The following is a 26443-nucleotide window of genomic DNA, read 5'->3' as shown; positions in this document are numbered from 1 at the left end:
GTGCATTTGGACATTTAAAGGCGCGCTGGCGCAGTTTACTGACTCGCTTAGACCTCAGCGAAACCAATATTCCCACTGTTATTACTGCTTGCTGTGTGCTCCACAATATCTGTGAGAGTAAGGGGGAGACGTTTATGGCGGGGTGGGAGGTTGAGGCAAATCGCCTGGCTGCTGGTTACGCGCAGCCAGACACCAGGGCGGTTAGAAGAGCACAGGAGGGCGCGGTACGCATCAGAGAAGCTTTGAAAACCAGTTTCATGACTGGCCAGGCTACGGTGTGAAAGTTCTGTTTGTTTCTCCTTGATGAAACCCCCCGCCCCTTGGTTCACTCTACTTCCCTGTAAGCTAACCACCCGCCCCTCCTCTCTTCAATCACCGCTTGCAGAGGCAATAAAGTCATTGTTGCTTCACATTCATGCATTCTTTATTCATTCATCACACAAATAGGGGGATGACTACCAAGGTAGCCCAGGAGGGGTGGTGGAGGAGGGAAGGAAAATGCCACACAGCACTTTAAGCACAGCACTTTAAAAGTTTACAACTTTAAAATTTATTGAATGACAGCCTTCTTTTTTTTGGGCAATCCTCTGTGGTGGAGTGGCTGGTTGGCCGGAGGCCCCCCCACCGCATTCTTGGGCGTCTGGGTGTGGAGGCTATGGAACTTGGGGAGGAGGGCGGTTGGTTACAGAGGGGCTGTTGTGGCAGTCTGTGCTCCAGATGCCTTTGCTGCAGCTCAACCATACACTGGAGCATACTGGTTTGGTCCTGCAGCAGCCTCAGCATTGAATCCTGCCTCCTCTCATCACGCTGCCGCCACATTTGAGCTTCAGCCCTGTCTTCAGCCCGCCACTTACTCTCTTCAGCCCACCACCTCTCGTCCCGGTCATTTTGTGCTTTCCTGCACTCTGACATTATTTGCCTCCACGCATTCGTCTGTGCTCTGTCAGTGTGGGAGGACAGCATGAGCTCAGAGAACATTTCATCACAAGTAGGTTTTTTTTTCTTTCTAATCTTCACTAGCCTCTGGGAAGGAGAAGATCCTGTGATCATTGAAACACATGCAGCTAGTGGAGAAAAAAAAAGGGACAGCGGTATTTAAAGACACATTTTATAAAACAGTGGCTACACTCTTTCAGGGTAAACCTTGCTGTTAACATTACATACATAGCACATGTGCTTTCGTTACAAGGTCTCATTTTGCCTCCCCCCACCACGTGGCTACCCCCTCAACCTTCCCCCCTCCCTGTGGCTAACAGCGGGGAACATTTCTGTTTAGCCACAGGCAAACAGCCCAGCAGGAATGGGCTCCTCTGAGTGTCCCCTGAAGAAAAGCACTCTATTTCAACCAGGTGACCATGAATTATATCTCACTCTCCTGAGGATAACACAGAGAGATAAAGAACGGATGTTGTTTGAATGCCAGCAAACATACACTGCAATGCTTTGTTCTACAATGATTCTCGAGTATGTGTTACTGGCCTGGAGTGGTAAAGTGTCCTACCATGAAGGACGCAATAAGGCTGCCCTCCCCAGAAACCTTTTGCAAAGGTTTTGGGAGTACGTCCAGGAGAACCGCGAATGCCAGGGCAAAGTAATCCTTTCACATGCTTGCTTTTAAACCATGTATAGCATTTTAAAAGGTACACTCACCAGAGGTCCCTTCTCCGCCTGCTGGGTCCAGGAGGCAGACTTGGGTGGGTTCGGGGGGTACTGGCTCCAGGTCCAGGGTGAGAAACAGTTCCTGGCTGTCAGGAAAACCGGTTTCTCCGCTTGCTTGTTGTGAGCTATCTACAACCTCCTCCTCATCATCATCTTCTTTGTCCCCAAAACCTGCTTCCGTACTGCCTCCATCTCCATTGAAGGAGTCAAACAACACGGCTGGGGTAGTGGTGGCTGAACCCCCTAAAATGGCATGCAGCTCATCATAGAAGTGGCATGTTTGGGGCTCTGACCCGGAGCAGCCGTTCGCCTCTCTGGTTTTCTGGTAGGCTTGCCTCAGCTCCTTCAATTTCACGCGGCACTGCTTTGGGTCCCTGTTATGGCCTCTGTCCTTCATGCCCTGGGAGATTTTGACAAAGGTTTTGGCATTTCGAAAACTGGAACGGAGTTCTGATAGCACGGATTCCTCTCCCCAAACAGCGATCAGATCCCGTACCTCCCGTTCGGTCCATGCTGGAGCTCTTTTGCGATTCTGGGACTCCATCATGGTCACCTCTGCTGATGAGCTCTGCATGGTCACCTGCAGCTTGCCACACTGGCGAAACAGGAAATGAGATTCAAAAGTTCGCGGTTCTTTTCCTGTCTACCTGGCCAGTGCATCTGAGTTGAGAGTGCTGTCCAGAGCGGTCACAATGGAGCACTCTGGGATAGCTCCCGGAGGCCAATACCGTCAAATTGTGTCCACAGTACCCCAAATTCGAGCCGGCAAGGCCGATTTAAGCGCTAATCCACTTGTCAGGGGTGGAGTAAGGAAATCGATTTTAAGAGCCCTTTAAGTCGAAATAAAGGGCTTCATCGTGTGGACGGGTGCAGGTTTACATCGATTTAATGCTGCTAAATTCGACCTAAAGTCCTAATGTAGACCAGGGCTTAGGGTTACCTAACTATGACAAGCCTTTTACCCTTTTCTGTCACGAACAATCTGCTTGTGCCTTCGGGGTTCTTACTCAGGAGCACGGTGATAGAAATTGCCCGGTGGCTTATTTTTCTGCAACCTTGGACCCTATAGCCCAGGGTTACCCCCTTGCCTACGCGCTGTAGCTGCTGCAGCGCGCCTGGTCGAGATGTCTGAGTCCCTTGTCCTCCGCTCTCCTCTCACTCTCATGGTTCCCCATTCTGTGGAAACTCTCCTTCTGCAATGCAACACTGCTCACCTCTCCTCTGCTCGCCTCACTAGGTATGAACTTTTGCTGCTTTCAGCCTCGCATATCACTATTGAGCGCTGCTCCCGGTTAAACCCTGCTACCCTCCTTCCTTTACCTAGTGATGGTGAACCCCATGACTGCCTTGCAACTGTCTCCGCTATCACTGTCCCACGCCCCGACCTTTCAGATGTACCTCTCCCTAACTCTGACCTCGTATTATTCACTGATGGGTCCTGTTATAGAAATGACCAAGGCCACCTTCTTGCAGGGTACGCTGTGGTCTCTCTCTCTGAGACCATAGAAGCTGCGCCCTTACCCTCTGTGACCTCTGCCCAGGTGGCTGAACTGATTGCTCTAACCCATGCCTGCTTTCTAGCCGAGGGGCTCTCTGCCACTATTTTTACTGATTCTCGGTATGCCTTTGGGGTTGTGCATGACTTTGGCACCCTCTGGCAGGCTCGAGGTTTTCTTACCTCTACTGGTACCCCTATCAAGAATGGCCCCTACATTGCCGCCCTCCTGTATGCAGTTTTACTACCATCTGCCTTGGCAATTGTTAAGTGTACTGGCCACTCAGCGGCAGACACCAAGGTGGCAAAAGGTAATGCACTTGCTGATGCTGCTGCAAAACATGCCGCCACTATAAAACCTTCACCAGAAGCGTTTCTTGGTCCCCTCTCTGTCTCTGTAATGCCACCATCCCTGTCTCATCTCGCTCAGCTTCAGGATTCTGCCCCAGAAAAAGAGAAAGACTCCTGGAGTGCTTTGGGTTGCTCTTTGCATTCTGATTCCCTTTGGCGATCGCCCACCGGTACCTTTGTAGCCCCCCTCTCACTCTACCCGTCTCTAGCCGCCCTGCTACATGGTGTTTTGCATGTCGGCAAGGAGGGGATGGTCTCTGCTATGAGTAAGGCGGGGTGGTGGGCTCCCCATTTCAGCTCCTTTGCAACCCGCCACTGTGCCGCTTGTGTTACTTGTCAAAGCCACAATGTAGGCAAATCTGTAAAAGTAACACAAGGGTTCCGGGGTTTGCCTCAAGCACCTTTCCTACACTGGCAACTTGATTTTGTACAAATGCCAAAGTGTCAGAAATATGAATTCATTTTAGTTATAATATGTCTGTTTTCAGGTTGGATTGAAGCCTTTCCCTGTCGCAAAGCTGATTCATTGTCCGTTGCAAAATGTCTGTTAAACCACATTATCCCTACCAAGGGAATTCCTGCCACTTTGTCTAGTGACCGGGGAACACATTTTACTGGAAAAATTGTTCAACATCTAAACCAGGTATTACATGTCACCCACCTGTTGCACTGCCCTTACCATCCACAGAGTGCAGGGGCAGTTGAAAGGCGAAATGGTGTGCTTAAAAATAAGCTGGCAAAAATCTGTAGTTCCACAGGGTTAAACTGGCCAGCTGCTTTACCACTGGCCCTTATGGAAATTCGGTCATCCCCATCCCAGAGACACAACTTGAGTCCATTTGAAATCATCATGGGACGCCCTATGAGAACAATGGCTACTATTACCCCAGCCCCAGACCTAAACCTAACTCACAGCACGCTCCTCCAGTACTGCAAAGGGTTAATGCAAGCTGTGAGCTCCTTCCATTCGCAGGTGCGAGCAGCTTGGCCCACGGAACCCACCTCTGCTGCCTGTCACACTCTTGAGCCTAGTGATTGGGTCTACCTGCGGCACCACCTTCAGAAGCACACCTTGGAACCCCGGTGGAAGGGTCCATACCAGGTACTGCTCACCACCCAGACAGCAGTGAAATTATCCGGCATCGCTGCATGGATCCACGCCACACACTGTAAGCCAGCGCCACCTCAAGGGGACCAAGCACCTCTGCAAGACCACGCAGAACCAGCTTCAACCCCAGAAGACAAAGAGGAACAGCCTGCAATACCTTACAATCTGCGCTCTCGTAAGGGTTGCCAGAAGCAGAGCGTAAGCAATCAGCAGGACCCAACAAACAAGAAGCAGTAGCGAGCCTAGCGCCTGCTGCCTGGTGGACGTAAAACCGTGACTGCGGTTCCCTCGAAAGGGGTTGTCGGAACCAGAAAGGGTCCTGCTTCCAACATGTGTCCTTTGAGAAGCTTAATCCTCAGCTACTGTGTCCTGAGGGTCTGGGGAATCCAGAGTGACAGTGACAATTCTTTCATCCAACAACAGGTGCAGATAGCCCAGATCCTGAATATTTCTAATTGCTGGGTCTGCAGCCACATCCCAGCTCACTCACAAGCTAGTATCCCCACCATGGCAATCCCTTTGAATTCCTCAGAGCTTGCTGGAGAACCCTATCCACTTGAAAGGACATGGAAGGAAAATGACACTTGGGGGCTGGGAAAAACATGTGTTCCTAAACTTATAAGTGTGGTGAAAGGAAAGGGCCACTGGTGCTGGGTGTGTAATGGGACAGGGCTGAATCTAGGGAGGAGCAGCTGTCTCCAATACATCGTGTCCCATGGTGTATGGGACTATTCAAACAAGGTTGGAGAATGGCGAACCGGGTATGGAAAGATAAACTTCCTCTCAACCTGGGATCAAACCAAAGATTCAATCTCTTGCTCCCCCTACAGCCTCCCTGAGAAAAACAGCACCATCTACAAATGTCATGTGAATGCTACCTCTTCTCCCAGTGAAAATCATCCTGTGCCCTTTGGGGGATACTATTCCTCCTTCGTAAATTCTTACATGTCAAAGGGTTGCAGTCAACCCTTCCCAGCTTTAATGGGACATCATTGGGTTTGTGGGGAAAATGCTTACACTGTGTGACCAGCAAATTGGTCAGGTATCTGTTATCCTGCTCAGCTTTTCCCACAATTCCGGGTGCTTCAATCCCTCCCACGAAATCACCTCCGTAATTTCAGGTGAAAAAGGAGGGACTTCCCAGATGCTAAATGGTATGTGGATAACATAAGCCCCCTAACTTGGGAAGAAGCTGTTGGCATTTCTTTAGTCCCAATAGGGGGTGTAATCCACCATGCAAAAAGGCTTTTAAGGTTACAAGTGGTGGTTGAGATCATGGCCAATGAAACAGGAGAGAGCTTAAAAGCTCTAGCCAAAGAAGCAGGAGCGGTCCGACAAGTGGCCCTCCAAAACCATCGGGCATTAGATATAATACTGGCAGCCAAAGGAGGGACCTGTGCCTAATTGGAACAGAATGCTGTGTATACATACCTGATAATACTAATGAGGTAATAAATTGTGCTAGCCATCTGGAGCAAATTGCATACCTTCCCCACGAAGAACCAAGTTCCTTGTGGAAATGGATAAGTAACTTATTCAATTTCTCTAGTCTGGGAAACTGGTTGTTTCAAGGAATCCTGACTATCCTATTTGGAATTCTAATAATCTTTGTGTGTTTTCAATTGATTTCTTGTTGTATCCAAAACTGCACAAGACACACCATCCATCAGGTTACCCCTAACCAGAGTGCTAATCTAATGTTGTTAAATGTCACCAGTGAAAGTAATGAAAAAGAACGATTGATGTATGGAATCCAGTAAGTCACTGGTCATGGGCGTAGCCTTGACCAAAAGGGGGGATTGTGGAAGTATTTCATTGTATAAGTATAACATTGTATAAGGGGACATGCTGGATACATTGTATATGAGAGGGCATGCCAAAACATGTTACAAAGTATCTGAGGGAGCACACGTAGGGATAGTTAGCTTTTGAATGGAGAAGCAATTAAGATAGAGCCAGCACGTCTAAGAAGCAGGCATCAGAATGGAAGGTGTGAAGGGCAATTAGTTAAGTTAACTGGAAGCTGTTAAAGGAGATTGTTAAGGGTGGCAGGTAATTGAAGATACGTGACTGGTCTCAGGGATCTCGAAGGGTGGTGACTAAAATCTTTTTCTTCTTTTGTCTGTAACTTCCCTGTAACTTGTTCTCCAAAAAACGGTATAAATTAAGAGACACAAGCCCCACTCGGGGGGCTCACTTCTAAATGTATTAGCAGAGCAGCTTTGCTAATAAAACAGAGTGGTCTGATAAATTGTGAGTCTGAGTCAAACTTTGACAGCATGAAGGGGCATATGAATGTTTACCATATCTGGCACGTAAATACCTTGCAACGCTGGCTACAAAAGTGCCATGGGAACACCTGTTCTCACTTTCAGGTGACGTAAATAAGAAGCAGTCAGCAATATCTCCCGTAAATGTAAACAAACTTGTTTTTCTTAGCAATTGGCTGAGCAAGAAGTAGGACTGAGTAGACTTGTAGGCCCTAAAGTTTTACATTGTTTTGTTTTTGAGTGCAGTTATGTAACAAAAAATCTACATTTGTAAGTCACACTTTCACAATAGAGATTGCACTACAATACTTGTATGAAGTGAATAGAAAAATACTATTTTGTTTGTTTATCATTTTTACAGTGCCAATATTTGTAATCAAAAATAATAATATTAAGTGAACACTGTGCATCCGATGAAGTGAGCTGTAGCTCACGAAAGCTTATGCTCAAATAAATTTGTTAGTCTCTAAGGTGCCACAAGTACTCCTTTTCTTTTTACTGTACACTTTGTATTCTGTGTTATAATAGAAATCAATATATTTGAAAATGTAGAAAAACATCCAGAAATATTTAATAAATTTCAATTGGTATTCTATTGTTTAATTGCTATTAATTTTTTTAATCACAGTTAATTTTTTTGAGTTAATCGCCTGAGTTAACTGCGATTAATCTACCCCCCTAGAAAAAGCTGGTCTGGCGAGATCTGATAGCAGGATCCTGGGTGACATACCTTTTTTAACTTATGTGACCTCTTGGAAACTCTGAAACCATGAGAGGCACTGTCCTTGGCTCCATCCAAAGAACTTGAATCCTTAATCAATAGAATCTATTTTGGCAGTGCCTTATAGGGTGCCTGTATAAGATGACCCACTTTCTGGCCTAGGGTTTAATATCAGACTTCCGAATAGAGGGAGGCTTCCGGGCTCCAGTACCTCTTTTCTACTCCTGAGATATCAGAACCTCTTCCAGAAGCAGTTTCTGGTACAGAGTCTTATAGTCCCTTTAGAAAATGCTTATCACAGCCCTTAGCTGGGGTGCCTTCCCCAAGGCATGAGAAACACTTGTCATGTCTATCTGAACCAGAGACCATCCAAGGTTAAGAGGAACACCTGCTAAACCCCACCTCACTCCCTCCCAGATAGGTTCATCATCTTGTGGAGGACACCAGGCAACCTAAGAACACCCAAAGTTTGGCAAGATCATTGCAAAATTAAAACAATTTTTTTCAGACACAATGCAACTATATTTAAAGCTGTTTTAAATAACATGATAAAAGAGAGAGGTGGTTTTTTGCTTCCTCCATCTATCCAAGAACAAAGAAGGGGGCAAGATATTTTTACTTCAATCTATGGAATATTGTAATCAGGTGCTCCTGCTCAAAAATGGTCCCAGGGCTAGGCAAGCAACTACTGCAGTGCGGTTCTGTAGAGGCCATGTCATGAAGGAGATTTTTTTTTTTATAAAATAAGCTTCAGGGCTTTGACAGAGTGGAGACCCTGGGCCCAAATCCCCACCGCCACCTCCTGTTTTTGAAGGTAGATTCAGGCTGGCTGGTTCTAATTAGGATCAAGACTGCTGACAACGCAGTTCCTATGGATATTTTCCACACTACACCACTCTGCAGCTCACACTGAAAATTGCCAGCCAAAGGAATTCCTGCAACTGTGGATTTCATGGAAGTTTAGCTTTAGTGTTTAAATAAACTTTAAAACCACAAGCCTCCATTCCCCCCTTTCCTAGAAAAAGTGAATAATTAACTCTGCATCCTCTGTGACCTCCAAGATAGTAATGCTAATGAGGTTACAGAGTAAATCTTCAGAGCACAGGACATAGTTGCACAATGGTACCTGGATAGAATATTAAATGCCTGCAATACATTTCAGAAGAACACAGGCTACGTACATCCACCACTAAGGCTCAGGGCAAGAAGGCTGCATTGCACAAATTAGATGCAGAAAGACATTTCCAACAAACTATATGCAACTCTGAGAAGATCTGATATGGATAATGAGAACATTCACAGTTACATTAGCTAGGATTTAAACAGTTAGAAAGGAAATAAAACCCTGGTGTATAGGGGATGAGCTTACCTCTAACTGAAAAAAAAAACAAACAAAAAACCACCAAACTTCAGTGAGCTGGATATTCCATTGTCCACCATGGTGTTTCTTGCACATGCCTCTGAATCATGCGGTTTCAGAGAGGTTACCAAATTAGCTGGCCACTGGTGTGACAATTCCTATGTCAACTAATATTAAGCTCCATAAACTGCATTTAAAAAGGGGAGTGTAGCAGAGTTAAGTTGGGGCCAATAGGCCTAGTGGGCGGGCCACACCTCAACAGTCTTCCAGTATTGGGATGGCCTTGCCTGGCAATCTGAGAGCCTAGTGGCCAAGTTATAGTCTCCCATCCGCTGATGTTCCCTGGGTTCCCTCAGTCAGTGGAGGGGGTAGGAGGGAAGGGTAGTCTTAGCCATACCATTGGGGTCTGTAAACCCCGTCACAGGGAGTGAGTTACAAAACCTACCATGAAGAGAATTTGTTTTAATCCAGGGAAGATACGTTTTTAGGGAAGGTGTAAATATTTCCAACAACTTCAGGAACCCAAACATTGTATCAAGCTGTCTTCTTTCATATGCATCACACATCGATATCTACAGGTTTCAGAGTAGCAGCCGTGTTAGTCTGTATTTGCAAAAAGAAAAGGAGTACTTGTGGCACTGTAGAGACTAACAAATTTATTTGAGCATAAGCTTTCGTGAGCTACAGCTCACTTCATCGGATGCATTCAGTGGAAAATACAGTAGGGAGATTTATATACACAGAGAACATGAAACAATGGGTGTTACCATACACACTGTAATGAGAGTGATCACTTAAAATGAGCTATTACCAGCAGGAGAGCGGCGGGCGGCGACCTTTTGTAGTGATAATCAAGGTGGGCCATTTCCAGCAGTTGACAAGAACATCTGAGGAACAGTGGGGGGTGGGGGAGGGAAATAAACATGGGAAAATAGTTTTACTTTGTGTAATGACCCATCCACTCCCAGTCTCTATTCAAGCCTAAGTTAATTGTATCCAGTTTGCAAATTAATTCCAATTCAGCAGTCTCTCATTGGAGTCTGTTTTTGAAGTTTTTTTGTTGAAGAATTGCAACTTTTAGATCTGTAATCGATTGACCAGATGCTCCATTTCCCCATGTTTATTTCTCCCACCACCACCCCCAGCCATTTAGATTGTTCAGCCATCTAACTGCTGCATCATTGAGCACAGCAAGGTGGTGCAGTCCACCCTCCAATCGTCTAATTCTGCACTCCTCCACCATGGGTCTGATTGTCTGCATTGCTGCCCCACAGCCACGCTGTGAGGATTGGACTTATCCGTATTCCTGCATTGTGCCAGCCACTCTGGACGTTCCAATCAGCAGCCTGTTAAAGCGTAGTCCAGGGACCGCATCCCAGGTTGCAAACAGGTAGATGAAAGTTAGGGCTTCAAAATTTGTCAGCATGCCTGTCTCTCTATCCCAGAGCTGCTGCCACTCTGCGAGGACATAAATGTTAGCCCTGAAATGCGGCTGTTCATACAAAATGGGCAAGAGCAATACTGTATGTGCAACCCTTCCTGCCAACACTGCATTGTAATTTTCACTTTACTGACACTCATTCAGGAAGCAATTAAAGGGCGGAGGGTATATTTTGGAGGCAAGTATCTGCCCACATTTTTGGGCAGTGAATGTTTGGCTGGGCTGAAGGTCAATAAGGGAAGTAGTTTTAAGGATTCTAATCTCAAAGAGAAGTGGAAAGTAAGAGCAAGACACACTGAATTGGTTACAATTCATGTTGATTTGTGGCCTCAAAGACTTCCTATGAACTATACCGAAGGCACTCTGGCCCCTTTGCTGAAATCACCTCCACCACTGCAGTTTTGAAGGCAGTGGCAACACTCACAGAAACTCTAGGTACCGTAAGACAGGTTGACTTGTATGCAATGGTCTTGTTGGGCTGCTAGAGCACAGATCTTGGGTAAAATTATCTAAATCACTTTTGAAAAGAGGACTAGGGTTCCTAAGACATTTAGGTGTTTAAACAAATTACCCTTGGCAACTATAAGAAGCTAGAGACTGTGTAACTTTACTTACACCCAAAACATCTTTTAATGTTCTCTTTTAATAGATATAGTGAACTAAAATTTGGCCCTTGCTTATATCAGTGAGGTGCCATGGATGGAACTGAGGGCAACATTTGAGGCCACGTATTCTCTGTAAGTGTGATATATAGAGGTACAAGGGGTGGGGCTGTTGAGGGGATGGGTTCTGTTTTGGGATCTCCACAACAGGCTTTTGCTCTGCTTGGGGGGGCTTATTTGATGCTATTCTGATTTTTATCTTTTCCAGGTTGAGCTGTAGGGACTGTGTTAATTCTTAATTGCACATGATTATTTAACACAGTATATGTCTAGCATGTGTATGTCTTCTACAGACTACCTTGCAGGGATGATAACATGGTTTTTCAGGTTTGAGGGCTTTCCTAGTATAAGTAGTTAGAGTTTAACATGAGTTTAAGCTCCCAGGCTCATCTAATTACTTATGCTAAACAATCTGTTCCACCTTGCGTTTTGCTGTTATGCTGGGATTACCTTTCCTAGACCTGAAGAAGAACTCTGTGTGGCTCAGAAGCTTGTATCTCACCAACAGAAATTGGTCCAATAAAAGATATTACCTCACCCATCTAGGACAGGCTAGGAGACTGCATCTGTTCTTGTCAGATGTGATTCATCATGACACTTCATGCTGCCCTTGCCTCTGGGTTAGAACACTGTGTGACGGGGTGGATCAACCACACACTGGGCCAACGGGAACTGACCAATCACTGTGGGCCCAGGAGACCATGCCCCCTCACCCCTACTGTGCATGCTCCAAGTGGAGGAGACAGATAAAAGTAGGCAGCCCAGCTCAGGCAGGGCTGGCAGAGGAAAAGGAAAGACACATGTTGCAGAGGAACCTGCGATTCTCCAGGTCGTTGGGACCATGGACCTGGACTATGCTGGGGACAACCAGCTGACCATGGAGACTGACTGGAACGCTGAGCTGCTGCCAGCCAAGGAGATGCCCGAGACTGGCCTTATGGTAGTAAGTGACCCAGGGAATGTATTAGAAGCCAATGTTTGAACCCTTAAGAGGGAATTTTCTGGTTCCTAGGGCCCTGGGTCAGAACCTGGTGGAGTAGGGTGGGCCCAGATTCCCCTACATCGCCCTGCAGTGCCACTAGGCATGGCTACTGGGGGCCCTAGCTAGAGACTGAGTGTTTGCTCTGTCCCGCCCCAGGGGCTGCAGATTGTTTGCTCTGCCCTGCCCCAGGGGCTGCAAACTGATTAGTTACTCGACCCCACCAGGGTCCCTGAGTCCCTCATGGCAACTGTTTGACCCAACAGGGAATCCAGACGATTGTGTGACCAGGTGTACTACTAACCCCACAATGGGCTCTCCCCTCCCCTACCCCCACCTTCCCCACGCCCATGACACACTGCACTGTACCTGATTCTGAAAATCCCTCTAAGCTATTGGCCCAGTATGGTGTTAAACAAAATGGCCAGATAAAAACATATTACACCAGCTCTCTGTACTCTACACTTGTGCCCTGTCCATTCCAGATCCATATCAAGGCCCTGGCCCTTATCTTTAAAGCCCTCAGTGAGCAAAGGGAGTTGTGCCATTTCTGGCGCCTGGAGCAAGACTGTACAGGGGTCTTTCCATAGTGACAAAGCGCCCAAACAGCCCAGCAACATCTGCAGGAAAACAGCCTCCCAGATAAGTCCCTCTTCAGGAGGTGGCTTAAACCAAGGAAGAAACCAAGGCCCCTTTTTCCAGCTTGTAAAGCTGTGGTGCTTGACTTTTGTATACGGCACCTAGATATACAACTGTGGTGTGCATTAAACAGAGAGATTTTTTCTTGTCATTCAGAGAGAGAAAGGAGACACTCAAGTTCAGGGAGAAAAAGAAAGAAGAGAGGGGTGTAATTATCCAGGTGAGCTCATTATATGACTTCATGGACGGGCATGACATTTCATGATTGCAGGAAGCTCCTATTTATCACCTCTTATTTAGCAGCCAGGCCGAGCTGAGATTTTGGAGATTTTATTGTTACACTGTCAAACACGGAGAAGCTGAGATACCTCCAATGAGAGCACTAATCAGTATTGATTACTGACAGCAATGAGTGAACCCCAAAAGGTGTGGAGGTTCAGACTAGCATGGAAGAGTATGGACACTTCTCCACTGACCTGGGTCATGCTTAGTCTGTAATAAGAGCAATATACTGAGACTCAGTATTAAAGTAAAGAGCAGGCAGATTTATTAGATGCATCTAGTGTGACTAGTCATCTAGGGCCTAAAATTAACTAAAGTTCCAGTGTCGTGCACCAGCACACATTAGGGCTTGTGTCAAACCTGCCTAATTCTTCAAAAGCTGTCTCTCCTGCAGTGTTCCCAAAGTCTCAGTGAGGGACACAGATGGGATCTTTCCAAAACATCATTTGTCCAAACTCTGAGGTTTCTGGTTGCCCATAGGGTCTTCAAAGAAAAATGGGACAGGAAAGATCTGAACTACTAATGTAAAACTCAAGGAGAAAAAAAAACCCCATCCTTTATGTAAATAAACAGAAATCTAGGCATGTGTTCATTATCCATCAGGATGAAGGAAAAAAAGGACACAAACCCAATTTCTTCTTTTTGTTTGTGTGTGTCAGTGTGGATCCCACAGTAGGTGCACAGATGCCTCATGTGCATGATGAGATTGAAGTCTTCTGAATAGCAGGGTCCATCAGGGCCATGCATGCACCTGACCTTCCTTGTGCTCCCATGTAAGGATGTGAAGGGTGGGACAGCCACAGCCCCTCACTTGATTTCGCTTAGTGCCTGTGGCAGTGAGACAGAACCCAGTAAGTGTCCGACCCACTTCTCTCTTGAGACACACTAAACCAGTTCTTTTTCAAACTATTAGGTGAAGAAATCTTATCTTCACACTTTCGTCTAAAGGACATTCCTTCTTAAAGAAGATGTGTGTGTGGGGGGGGGGGGAGGGGGCGGATTGATTGGCAATCCCCTTGTACGCCTCCTTTACAATGGGGTGAGGTGCTTTGTGCCAACTGCCACCCTTCATGGCAGACTCCAAACCCTGCGACAGGCTGATCTCCATCAAGGACAGACACAGCTGATGTCTTTTCTGCCTAGGACAGGGCCATATCCCAGACAGGTGCTCTGTGTACAAGTCCTTCTCCTCCAGTACCCTAGAGCAGTCCATGTGGGTCACTTTGGACCCAGAGGTGACAGTTATGACCAGAGCAAGACTGGATAAACCAGCACTGGCCAGTGCTCCCTTGAGTGCACTTTTGACCACTCGGTTGGGCACTGGAAACAAGGCAAAGAGGACACCAACAGAGTTGACACCAAGCACCTAAACATGAGTGAAGTCCTTAGCATACAAGACCTCTGCACCAACGGCCTCGGCACTGACTGCCTTGGTAGTGACAGTCTTGGCACCAATTACCTCAGCACCGATAGCATCAGTGCCAATTATTCTGATTTCTATACGGGCTACCTTGACACCAGCACTTTGGGCATTAAGCCAGCAACTATGCCTGTTCAAAATGGGACTCTTGTAATTGGACCAAGCTTAAACATAGTTCTGAATCAAAGGGAAGTTCCAGAAGGAGGACTGTCAAGGTTCCTTCCCCACTCTGAACTCTAGGGTACAGATGTGGGGACCTGCATGAAAAACCCCCTAAGCTTATTTTTACCAGCTTAGGTTAATACTTCCCCAAGGTACAAACTATTTTACCTTTTGCCCTTGGACTTTATTGCTGCCACCACCAAGCATCTAACAAATATTTAACCGGGAAAGAGCCCGCTTGGAAACGTCTTTCTCCCCAAAATCCTCCCAAACCCTACACCCCCTTTCCTGGGGAAGGCTTGATAAAAATCCTCACCAATTTGCATAGGTGAACACAGACCCAAACCCTTGGATCTTAAGAACAATGAAAAAGCAATCAGGTTCTTAAAAGAAGAATTTTAATTGAAGAAAAAAAGTAAAAGAATCACCTCTGTAAAATCAGGATGGTAAATACCTTACAGGGTAATCAGATTCAAAACATAGAGAATCCCTCTAGGCAAAACCTCAAGTTACAAAAAGATACAAAAACAGGAATATCCATTCCATTTAGCACAGCTTAATTTATCAGCCATTTAAACAAAACAGAATCTAACTCATATCTAGCTAGATTACTTATTAAGTTCTAAGACTCCATTCCTGTTCTGTCCCCGGCAAAAGCATCACACAGACAGAGAGAGCCTTTGTTTCTCCCCCCCCCGCCCCCTCCAGCTTTGAAAGTATCTTGTCTCCTCATTAGTCATTTTGGTCAGGTGCCAGCGAGGTTATCCTAGCTTCTTAACCCTTTACAGGTGAAAGGGTTTTTCCTCTGGCCAGGAGGACTTTAAAGGTGTTTACCATTCCCTTTATATTTATGACAAGGACATAATACATCATTCCTTTAAGGGCAAAGCCCCACAGCAGTTGGGCAAAGCAAGAAACCCAGCACCTACACTGGTACCATGATGGAGTTGAGCAAGGACCTGAGGTATCCATATAACCTCAAAAGATTCTCCTTATATCAAAAAGTCAACCAGCACCAGATCTGGCACTGACTCCATACCACCCGTCCATGCCACCCTTTGAAGAGTAGATAAACTCCTCCTTGCTGAGACTGAGCACAGATTCTTCTTCCTTGCCATTAGAATATGACCCTTAGGAGGGTTCCAGGGAGGCCCCATTCAGAGCACCACCCTAACTTGCATGGGATTGACTCTGAGCCCAGCCAGTCTCAAACAGGCCAGTACCTGTACGGCATGCCACATGGGCCATAGTGGCCTTACTGGGGAGTGTGCTACCTTGTTTTGAGGAGCAGCTCAACTTCCCATGCACCTAGGAAGAGAAGATCCCAATTCCCAGTGTCTTCACTTGCTAAGCCACCCACAACTGAACCAGACATGGGCCCAGAGGAGGAGGAGACAACAGAGGGACGACTACGACAACCCCTGTTTCTACCCAAAAATTCTCCTCACTGCTGGACAAGGCAGTAACACCAGCACCCACCCACCCTTGCAATGGATGACTTTGAGCCACTTTAGAATCCCACTCCTTATTAATGAAAGGATTCTAGAACTGGCCACAGCACTGCAGCCCCCAGCCACTTGTCTTTCCACCTCCAAGTGGGTGGAAGAAAGGTATCAGGTGCCTCTGAAATCCTTCAAGCTCTTTTACACCCACCCAAACCCAGGGTCCTTGGTCGTCCCTGCAGTGGAACAGACATCAAAGCTTACTAAAGGCACTCCTGAGGACAAGGACCGTAAGAATTTAGACCTGTTTGGATGCAAGGGATATTCTTCAGCCTCAGTGCAGCTTTGGGTGACAATTATACCAGGTATTATTCAGCCAGTATAATCACCTCATGTGGGACAGAGTCACTCCTTCCTTTCAAAAATCCCACTAGAGTACAGGGATGAAATGAAGGAGAACATCAAGCAGGGGCAGATTGTCATGAGAATGTCACTGCAGTGCAGCCATGGATGCCTTTGATATGGCTACAAGGTTGATGACCACAGCTGTCACAATGAGCCAGGCCTTGTGGCTGTAGGTATTGGACATACCACACAAGTGCATGTCAAGTGCAAGACATGATAGACAACCTGCCTTTCAAGGTGATGGAGCCCTTCAGCCAGGAGGACAGGTGAAGCTCTACATTCCCGCAAGGGCTACATTATGGCCTCTATTACCTACTGAAAGCCCCCGAAGTATCAGCCCCAATAAAGGCAAAGGATGCCTTTCTACTCCTGGGGCTGACAGACAGAGTGCCAGCAAAGGAAGAAACTACATACTCCAGGGGGCTCTCATCTTCTACCTCTTTAGCAAACACAAGACACTCTCAGAGGTAGCAAATTTGACAGGAGCGTTGAGAGTCACACTGGAGCTTGCCCTCACCTTTGGGAACCATCTTGCCCCATTCCCTTAGGCCTGGGCAGCTATCACAGTTGACAAACGGGCATTAGATATCATTGCTTACGATCACGCTCTACATTTCCATTCACAAACCCCTATCTGCCTGTCCCTCTACTGGGACCCTTCTCACGAGAGCCTGTTACAAAAAGAAGAGGCCTCATCGCTTTGTCTAGGAGCCACTGAAGAGATATGACAGCAGTTCAGGGGGAAAGGTTTCTCATGCTGATATTTCCTCATCCAGAAAAAGAAAGGGGTCTTTGTCCTGTCCTAGGGCTGGGGAAACTGAACACATACTGTTCATATATCACCTTAGATTCAGGATGGGAAGACTTGCCTCCATCATTCCATCTCTGCAGGCTCCAGACAGGTTTGTGGCTCTTGACTTGCAGGATGGTCCATATAGCCATTCACTCTGCTGACAGGAAGTACCTGAGGTTCACAGGGCCACATCACTGCCAGGACAAGGTGCTGCCATTAGGACTGCTCTCCTGAGGCATCCAAAGTGTCTTGCCTAGTGGTGGTATGGGCATTGCATGCCTCTGAAGATATTCACATCTACCCTCACTTAGATAATAGACTGATCAGGGCAGGTCCCAGCAGAGACAGCAAAGTGTCCAGAATATGCTCATTTTCTGTTCGCCCAGCTGGGCCTTTGTTGAAATACAAAAATAGACTCTCATCCCATTACAGACAATAATGCTCATAGCAACCCTAATAATCTCCAGGTCCGTGAGAGCATACCTTCCTGAAGACAGTTTCCTGTCAATGCTGTTGCTAGTGCTTGGGATAGAATCAGACCCTACTACAATGGTATGGAAGTGACTGGAGCTGCTATGCTGTGTGTGCGTACATGCATGTAAGTGACACTGTTTGCCAGACTTCACCTGTGACTGCTCCAACTCTAGCTTGGGTCGGTCTATTCCCCAGAAAAATACCCGATGGACAAGGAGGGCATGGTCCCTCCTCATCTTGTCACAGAACCGAGTTGGTGGAAGGAACCCAGAAACGTGCATGGAAGGGTACTATTTGGTGCACCTTCCTCAACAAAACCTGTTAGAAGCACAACTGGGCCATGTAAAAATGCAGGGGACTTGGTCCCCAGAGGACATCTAGCTCCACATCAATGTTCTGGAGTTCAGAGCAATCACGCTAGCCTCCCTGGCTTTCCTACTCATTCTTCTGCACAGTTTCTGTGATGCCTATTGTATCATTATCTTCGTTTAATACCAGGCACTCAAGTTCACCCATCGTAGTATTTAGACTGGTTGTATTTGTATACAAGCATTTATAAAATTTGTTAATATTTAGTTGTCTGCCTTCATGTGATGCAATTGAATGGGTCTTTTTTGTGTTTGACTGTTTCTTTTGAGTTCCTACCTGAACTTTCTCAACTTCTGTCCTCTCCTCTTTACTGGGATATATATAAATCCTCCCCTAAAGGATGTCTCTGTCCAAACTGTGTGCTCCTCTTCACCTGTCGGTTTTTCCCCAGCCCTTAGTTTGAAAATTCCTCTATGACCTTTTTAATTTTATATGCCAGCAATCTGGCTCTGTTTTGGTTTAGGGTCTGATCTGGAAATAAATATAAAATCTCTGCTGATAAAATTTGGAAATCACACAAAAAATAGCAGACAAGTAAATAATTATGAGAATAAAGCAATCTGGATTCTGGATAAACTGGGCCCAGTCAAACAAAATTAGTTTTAATACGGCCAAATGCAAGGCTGTACATTTTGGAACAAGGAATGTAGATCATACCGACAGAATGGGGGGACTGTATCCTGGAAAGCAGAGACTCTGAAAAGGATTTAGGACAAGCAACTGACCATTAGCTCCCAGTGTTAATGTGGTCGTTGGATGTATAAAGAGGGGGAAAATGAATAGAAGTACAGACAGGATTTTACCTCTATATATGTCTTTGGTGAGACTAATACTGAAATATTGGGTCCAATTCTGACATCCACATTTTAAAAAGATCTTGAAAAATTGGAGAGGGTGTAAAAAAGAGCCACAAAAATGATTCAAGGGCTGAAAAAAAATGCCTTCCAGAAAGAGCCATAAAGAGCTCAGTCTGTTTAGTTTATTAAAAAGAAGACTGAGCGGTGACTTGATCACTCTGCATAAGTAGAGAAAATATTGGGTGCCGAAGGGCTCTTTGATCTAGCAAAGAAATGCAGAACAAGAACCAATGGCTGGAAGCTGAAGCTGGACAAATTCAAGTTAGAAATAAGGCACAAATGTTTAACAGTGAGGATGATCAACCATTGGAACAAACTACCCATGAGAAGTGGTGAATTCTCCATCTCTTGGTGTCTCAGATCAAGACTGGATACTACCCCATATGCTTTCTCATGGAAGTAGTTGCCACAGGGATGTTTTGAGGCTGTGAATGGGAGAGGCGGTGCCCACCAGACAATCACTGTAGTAGGGTGTGGGCCATGCTACAAACTGCTGCCTTCAGTAAAGCTGGTGAAAATGCCCTTTGTCGGGCTGTGTGATGTGTAGGTCGCAATATTATTTAATTTAGATACAAACCTGGATCCAATCCCTGCATTCTGGGCAAGTTTAGTTCCTAATTCAGATTCAAACTACGCAGCTGCTTTCCTTTTCCTGTAATGGGCCAAAACAAAACCAGAGAGCCAAGAACCCCCTAACTGTGGGGCTCTGATCCCTCTCTAATTTCAACAAAAATATATGTTTAAAAAAAGCAAATATTAATCAATTATTATTATTTTACAGTATGTGTTAGGCATTGTATAAACATAGTCCCTGCTCTAATAATTTTACAATCTAAATAGATGAGAGAGGAAATTGAGGCACGAAGATTTACCCAAGTTGATCAGTGGCAGAACTAGTAATAGCCCCTACATTTCTACTCCTAGCTGTCTTTTATCCACTGGAATACACTCTCTCTGAGGCTAGAGAGAATAATATGATGCTAAGGGCTTGGCTACACTTGTGAGTTACAGTGCAATAAAGGAGTCCCGGGCGCACTAGCTCACTACCCGTCCACACTGGCAAGGCATGTAGAGCGCTCTGACTCCACGGCTACAGCACTGCTGGTACTCCACCTTGGCGAGTGGAATAATGTTTGCTGCGCTTCACTGGAGCGCCGCAGCACCAGTGTGAACAAGGTGTTGCTTTACTGCGCTCTGATGAACCTCTGGAAACGTCCCATAATCCCCTTAAGTCAAGTGGCAATTGTTTGGAATTGGCTGTAGGAATGCGGATATGCCCTTTGAAAGCTCCGTTTCTGACAGCTGGCTGCTTATCTGCTCCGAGACAAAGCAACCATTACTGTGGAATGCTGTGTGTGAGAGAGAGGCGGGGGAGAGGGGGGTCTACTGCTGTCTGAATTTACAAGACAGCATGCTGATATGCTCTCAGGCCCCCCAAAACCCACTCTCTCTCCCCCCACATACACACAACACACTCCCTGTCACACTCCACCCTCCCCCCGCCCATTTGAAAAGCATGTTGCAGCCACTTGCATGCTGGGATAGCTGCCCATAATTCAGCGCTCCCAATGCCGCTGCAAGTGCCGCAAATGTGGCCACACCAGTGCGCTTGCAGCTGTCAGTGTGAACAGACTGCAGCGCTTTCCCTACTGTGCTCTACAAAAGCGGGTTTAACTCAAAGAGCTCTACATCTGCAAGTGTAGTCTGGCAGCTTTCGCTGCACTCTTAAGGTATGTCTACACTACGAAATTAGGTCGAATTTATAGAAGTCGATTTTTTAGAAAGTGATTTTATACAGTCGATTGTGTGTGTCCCCACTTAAGACCATTAAGACCATTAAGTCAATGGAGTGTGTCCACAGTACCGAGGCTAGTATCAACTTCCAGAGCGTTGCACTGTGGGTAGCTATCCCACAGTTCCCGCAGTCTCCACCACCCATTGGAATTCTGGGTTGAGATCCGAATGCCTGATGGGGCAAAAAACATTGTCCTGGGTGGTTCTGGGTACATGTCATCAGGTCCTCCCCCTTGCTCCCTCCCTTCCTCCCTCCGTGAAAGCAACGGCCGACAATCGTTTCGCGCCTCTTTCCGTGCGGGCACCATATTGCTGTCAGCATCGTCATCCACCCGCCGCTTCTGCTGCCACTCTGCTCTCCTGCTCATGCCATACCACAGCAAGCATGGAGCCCGCTCAGATCATCGCGGCAGTTATGACTGTTCTAAACACCACATGCATTATCCAGCAGTATATGCAGAACCAGAACCAGACCCTGCAAAAGCAGGTGAGTAGGTGACGGCAGCACAGTGAGGACAGTGATGAGGACATGGACACAGACTTCTCTCAAAGTACGGGCCCCGGCAATTTGCCCATTCTGGTGGCAATGGAGCAGGCTCATACTGTGGAATGCTGATTCTGGGCCCAGGAAGCAAGCACAGACTGGTGGGACCGCATAGTGTTGCAGGTCTGGGATGATTCCCAATGGCTGCGAAACTTTCGCATGCATAAGGGCACTGTCATGGAACTTTGTGACTTGCTTTCCCCTGCCGTGAAACACAAGAATACCAGGATGAGAGCAACCCCCACAGTTCACAAGCAAGTGGTGATAGCCCTCTGGAAGCTTGCAACGCCAGACAGCTACTGGTCAGTCGGGAATCAATTTGGAGTGGGCAAATCTACTGTGGGGGCTGCTGTGATCCAAGTAGCCAGCGCGATCACTGACCTGCTTCTATGAAGGATAGTGACTCTGGGAAATGTGCAGGTCATAGTGGATGGCTTTGCTGCAATGGGATTCCCTAACTGTGGTGGGGCAATAGATGGAACCCATATCCCTGTCTTGGCACCGGAGCACCAAGGCAGCCAGTACATAAACTGAAAGGGGTACTTTTCAATGGTGCTGCAAGCCCTGGTGGATCACAAGGGACGTTTCACCAACATCAATGTGGGACGGCCGGGAAAGGTACATGACTCTCGCATCTTTAGGAACTCTGGTCTGTGGAAACAGCTGCAGCAAGGGACTTTTACTTTCCATACCAGAAAATAACTGTTAGGGATGTTGAAATGCCTATAGCTATCCTTGAGGACGCAGCCTACCCCTTAATGCCATGGCTCATGAAGCCATACACAGGCACCCTGGACAGTAGTCAGGAGCTATTCAACTATAAGCTGAGCAAGTGCAGAGTGGTGGTAGAATGTGCATTTGGACATTTAAAAGTGCGCTGGCGCAGTTTACTGACTCGGTTAGACCTCAGCCAAACCAACGTTCCCTTGTTATTACTGCTTTCTGTGCACTCCACAATATCTGTGAGAGTAAGGGGGAGACGTTTATGGCAGGGTGGGAGGTTGAGGTAAATCGCCTGGCCACTGATTACGTGCAGCCAGACACCAGGGCAGTTAGAAGAGCACAGCAGGGTGCGGTGCGCATCAGAGAAGCTTTCAAAACCAGTTTCATGACAGGCCAGGCTACGGTGTGAAAGTTCTGTTTGTTTCTCCTTGATGGAAACCTGCCCCCTTGGTTCACTCTACTTCCCTGTAAGCCAACCGCCCTCCCCTCCCCTCCCCCCTTCGATCACCGCTTGCAGAGGCAATAAAGTCATTGTTGTTTCAAATTCATGCATTCTTCATTAATTCGTCACACAAATGGGGGGATAACTGCCAAGGCAGCCCAGGAGGAGAGGGGGAGGAGGGAAGCACCAGGTGGGGTGGTGGAGGAGGGGAGGACGGGAGGACGGAAGGACAAGGCCACACTGCACTTCAAAACCTATTGAATGCCAGCTTTCTGTTGCTTGGGCAGTCCTCTGGGGTGGAGTAGTTGGGTGCCCGGAGGCCTCCCCACTGCGTTCTTGGGCATCTGGGTGAACTTGGAGAGGAGGGTGGTTGGTTACACAGGGGCTGCAGCGGCGGTCTGTGCTCCTGCTGTCTTTCCTGCACCTCAACCATATGCCAGAACATATCAGTTTGATCCTCCAGTAGCCTTAGCATTGCATCCTGCCTCCTCTCATCACGCTGACGCCACCTCTCTTCTTGCTCATCCCTCCTGTCCTCTCGCTCATCTCTCCTGTCCTCGCGTTCATTTTGTGCTTTCCTGGACTCTGACATTGTCTCCCTCAACGCATTGTGCTGGGCTCCTTCAGCATGGGAGGCCTGTTACCCGGGGTTCTTTCCACCCAAAGCTCTTGGTAACTTTTACTCTGTGTGAGGTGGTGTCAGGAAATAAATCAGGGAAGACACGGCCATCCGACCGATAGATGGCTGGCACAAACAGGACAACACAAGAGTGCTTTCACTTAAAGTTAAACTTTACGTAGTCTCAAGCACCTATACACATGTCCGCAACAGGTTAGTAAAACACCCCCAACCCTTGATAATTACCAAAGCTGAGTGTGGCTCTCGAGTGGCACAGCGGCAGCCCGTCTGCCAGTGGGAAACACAAGGTGCATCCAGAGAGAGGGTCCAATCCTGAAGAGTCCCACTACCTCAAACTTTTCCCCCTTATTTATACATTAGTAACAGAATGACATGTCCCTTAAAGAAAACTTGTTAAGCAAGCAGTTCCAATGGGCAAGCAAGAGGCTCCTTCTGATTATCGATTAACCAGGTGTGGGTTTTTCCAGAGTTTGCAACCTTGAGGCCCCAATAGACATTTCTGGGGCACATCCTGCTCTTCTAAGATGCACGTATCAGCAACTTCAACACAATTCCTATCAGGAAGGATGCGGGGTCAAGCTGCCCTTTCTGTGGCACCCAAAAACCCCCCTCCCCTCCTGTCTTGGTTAAGCTAAGCCTGCTGACTTGGCTAATTTACAGTCTGCTGACTTGGCTGCTTTTAGCAATAAGCAATAAGTGGTTTCAGGCACTTTACTGGTTTGCCAAAGTCTCCCCGTACAGGCCTGCATGAGCTCAGAGAACATTTCATTGCAAGTGTGGTTTTTTCGGCTTCTAATCTTTGATAGCCTCTGGGACGGAGATGATACGTGGAGCAATGAAACATTTGCAGCTGCGGGAGGGAAAAAAGGGAAATTAGTCTTTAAAAAGAGACATTTTAGAGAACAATGGGTAGAATCTTTCACGGTGAACTAAGCTGTTAACATTACATAGCACATGTGCTTTCATTACAAGGTCGCATTTTGCCTCTTATATCGAAAGCCAGCCGGTATGGTGTGAGTGATCGGTGGGCAACAGGATTCGGCTTGTAGGCAGACAGGGTAAGCCACAGTCTTTTGGCTTCTTTAACCTTCCTAACATGTGGGAATGGCTTCAAACAGCAGCGTCCTCATTTCACATACCAAGCACCCGTTGGGCTGGCCCTTTAAAATGGGTTGGTCATTTGAAAGGAGGGGCTGCGATTTTCATGTTAACATGCAGCACAAACCCAACTAACCACACTCCCCCACCCTTCTCCCCACACACCCAATTCTCTGGGATGATCACTTCACCCCTCTCCCCACCGCATGGGTAACAGCGGGGATGATTTCTGTTCAGCCACAGACAAACAGCCCAGCACGAACGGCTACCTCTGAATGTCTCCTTAATAAAATTCCCCTATTTCAACCCGGTGACCATGAATGATACCACACTCCTGAGGATAACAAAGAGAGATAAAGAACGGATGTTGCTTGAATGCCAGCAAACACCAGGACCACACACTGCCATGCTTTCTTATGCAATGATTCCAGACTACGTGCTTCTGGCCTGCCGTGGTAAAGTGTCCTACCATGGAGGACGGAATAAGGCTGCCCTCCCCAGAAACCTTTTGCAAAGGCTTTGGGAGTACATCCAGGAGAGCTTCATTGGGATGTGCCTGGAGGATTTCCGCTCCATCCCCAGACACGTTAACAGACCTTTCCAGTAGCTGTACTGGCCACGAATGCATCCCAAGTCTTCAGGGCAGATTAATCATTAAATACGCTTGCTTTTAAACCGTGTATTATATTTACAAAGGCACACTCACCAGAGGTCCCTTCTCCACCTTCTAGGTCCGGGAGCCCACCTTCAGTGGGTTGGGAGGGTACTAGATCCAGGTTGAAAAACAGTTCCTCGCTGTCAGGGAAAAGGGTTTCTCCACTTGCTTGCTGTGCTTCAACCTCCTCCTCATCTTCCTCGTCCCCAATATCTGCATCCCTGTTGCGTGAGAGTCCATTGACGGAGTCCATGCACAGGGCTGGGGTAGTTATAGGGGCACCCCCTAGAATGGCATGCAGCTCATCATAGAAGTGGCATGTCTGGGGCTCTGACCCGGAGCAGCCGTTTGACTCTCTGATTCTTTGGTAGGCTTGCCTGAGCTCCTTAAGTTTCACGCGGCACTGCTGCGGGTCCCTGTTATAGCCTCTGTCCTTCATGCCCTTGGAAATTTTTTCAAATATTTTGGCATTTCGTCTCTTCTCCCCACACAGCAATCAGATCCAGTACCTCCTATTCGGTCCATGCTGGAGCTCTTTTGCGATTGTGGGACTGCATGGTCACCTCTGCTGAAGAGCTCTGCATGGTCACCTGTGCTGATCAGCTCGCCACGCTGGCCAAACAGGAAATGAAATTCAAAAGTTCGCAGGGCTTTTCCTGTCTACCTGGCCAGTGTATCTGAATTGAGAGTGCTGTCCAGAGCGGTCACAATGGAGCACTCTGGGATAGCTCCCGGAGGCCAGTACCGTCGAAATGCGTCCGCACTACCCCAAATTGGACCCAGCAAGGTCGATTTCAGCGCTAATCCACTCGTCGGGGAGGAGTACAGAAACCGGTTTTAAGAGCTCTTAAAGTCAGAAAAAATGGCTTCGAATTTTGGACGGGTGCAGGGCTAAATCAATCTAATGCTGCTAAATCCGACCTAAACTCGTAGTGTAGACCAGGGCTTAGAAGTAGCGCTGCTTATGCTATATTGGCTGTAGCATATCTGCAGCTATAGCAGGTTGTACTATGGTTCTCTTCGCGTTGCCCAGCTAAATAAGGCTCTATTGGGTCAAGCTGTGGATGGGAGTCGAACAGAAAGTGCGCGTGGCTCAAATAGAGGTAGTTCTTTTTGCTATGTCAGGACTGAGTCGGGGTGCTGCTGCTGGAGGCAGCATAAAGCCTGAGAGCCTTTTCCTGTCGGGCATTACAGGGCCTGCAGTACCCATGACAAAGTCAGGGTCATTAGCACCACTGACCTGGCCAAAGTCTAGTCACAGGGCCTCCTGGGTTCCCCTGCAGTGTCAGCTGGGCTCAGTGTTCTCATTGGCTTCCCTGGCCTGGTGTGTGAACCACAGGGTGACCAGATGTCCCGATTTTATAGGGACAGTCCCCACTTTTGGGTCTTTTTCTTCTCTAGGCTCCTATTACCCCCCACCCCCGACCCAACTTTTCGCATTTGCTGCCTGGTCACCCTCGTTGCACAGTCCCACCCCGAGGCCAGGTGAGGCGCTCCCAGCGTGTGTCTGCCTCTCTCTCCAGGGCTGTGGGATCCTTAAGGACGAACGGGGTCGCTTGAAACTCGGCGGGCCGGATCCCGTCCGAGGAGGAGCTCCACGGCCTGGGGCGGGGGCTGCGCTGGGGCAGGCGGAGCCGGGCGGGGCGGGACGGCCCCTC

At 47.4% G+C, this 26443-nt stretch overlaps 2 protein-coding genes across 3 annotated transcripts in view; one reads left to right on the top strand and one right to left on the bottom strand.

The window, feature by feature from the left end:
• Positions 1-526: 526 nt before the first annotated feature.
• On the bottom strand, positions 527-26343 carry LOC125621743 (uncharacterized). Of its 2 annotated transcripts, none has more exons than XM_075119117.1 (6): positions 24837-26343; positions 23258-23882; positions 10264-10422; positions 9776-9852; positions 1651-2254; positions 527-1064 (listed from the first exon to the last, which is right to left on the bottom strand). In XM_075119117.1, exons 3-6 carry the CDS (start codon positions 10388-10390, stop codon positions 544-546), a joined length of 1329 nt encoding a protein of 442 aa, XP_074975218.1. In that variant the 5' UTR covers positions 10391-10422; positions 23258-23882; positions 24837-26343; the 3' UTR covers positions 527-543. The 2 variants fall into 2 exon arrangements, with proteins under 2 accessions (XP_074975218.1, XP_074975223.1); XM_075119122.1 differs by having other exon boundaries at positions 1651-2059.
• The window catches only part of GPR156 (G protein-coupled receptor 156), a 78216-nt gene continuing 63626 nt past the window's right edge, over positions 11854-26443 (top strand). Inside the window, exon 1 of the mRNA XM_048818935.2 lies at positions 11854-12007. The gene's annotated coding sequence lies outside the window, so the exon portion shown is untranslated. The remainder of the gene's footprint in view (positions 12008-26443) is intronic.

The sequence above is a fragment of the Caretta caretta genome, chromosome 1 (assembly GCF_965140235.1).
Source record: "Caretta caretta isolate rCarCar2 chromosome 1, rCarCar1.hap1, whole genome shotgun sequence".
Taxonomy (NCBI): Eukaryota; Metazoa; Chordata; order Testudines; family Cheloniidae; genus Caretta; species Caretta caretta.
Note: the sequence above shows the minus strand (reverse complement) of the source record. Positions and strands in the feature narration are given on the sequence as shown.

Coding starts and splice junctions, on each gene's coding strand:
- LOC125621743 (XM_075119117.1), bottom strand. CDS start 10,390: ATGCTGACAAATTTTGAAGCCCTAACTTTCATCTACCTGTTTGCAACC. Junction 9,853..10,263: donor TGGCACAATGCAGGAATACG/GATAAGTCCAAT, acceptor CACTGTTCCTCA/GATGTTCTTGTCAACTGCTG. Junction 2,255..9,775: donor CGCCCGCCGCTCTCCTGCTG/GTAATAGCTCAT, acceptor CTGTTTCGCCAG/TGTGGCAAGCTGCAGGTGAC.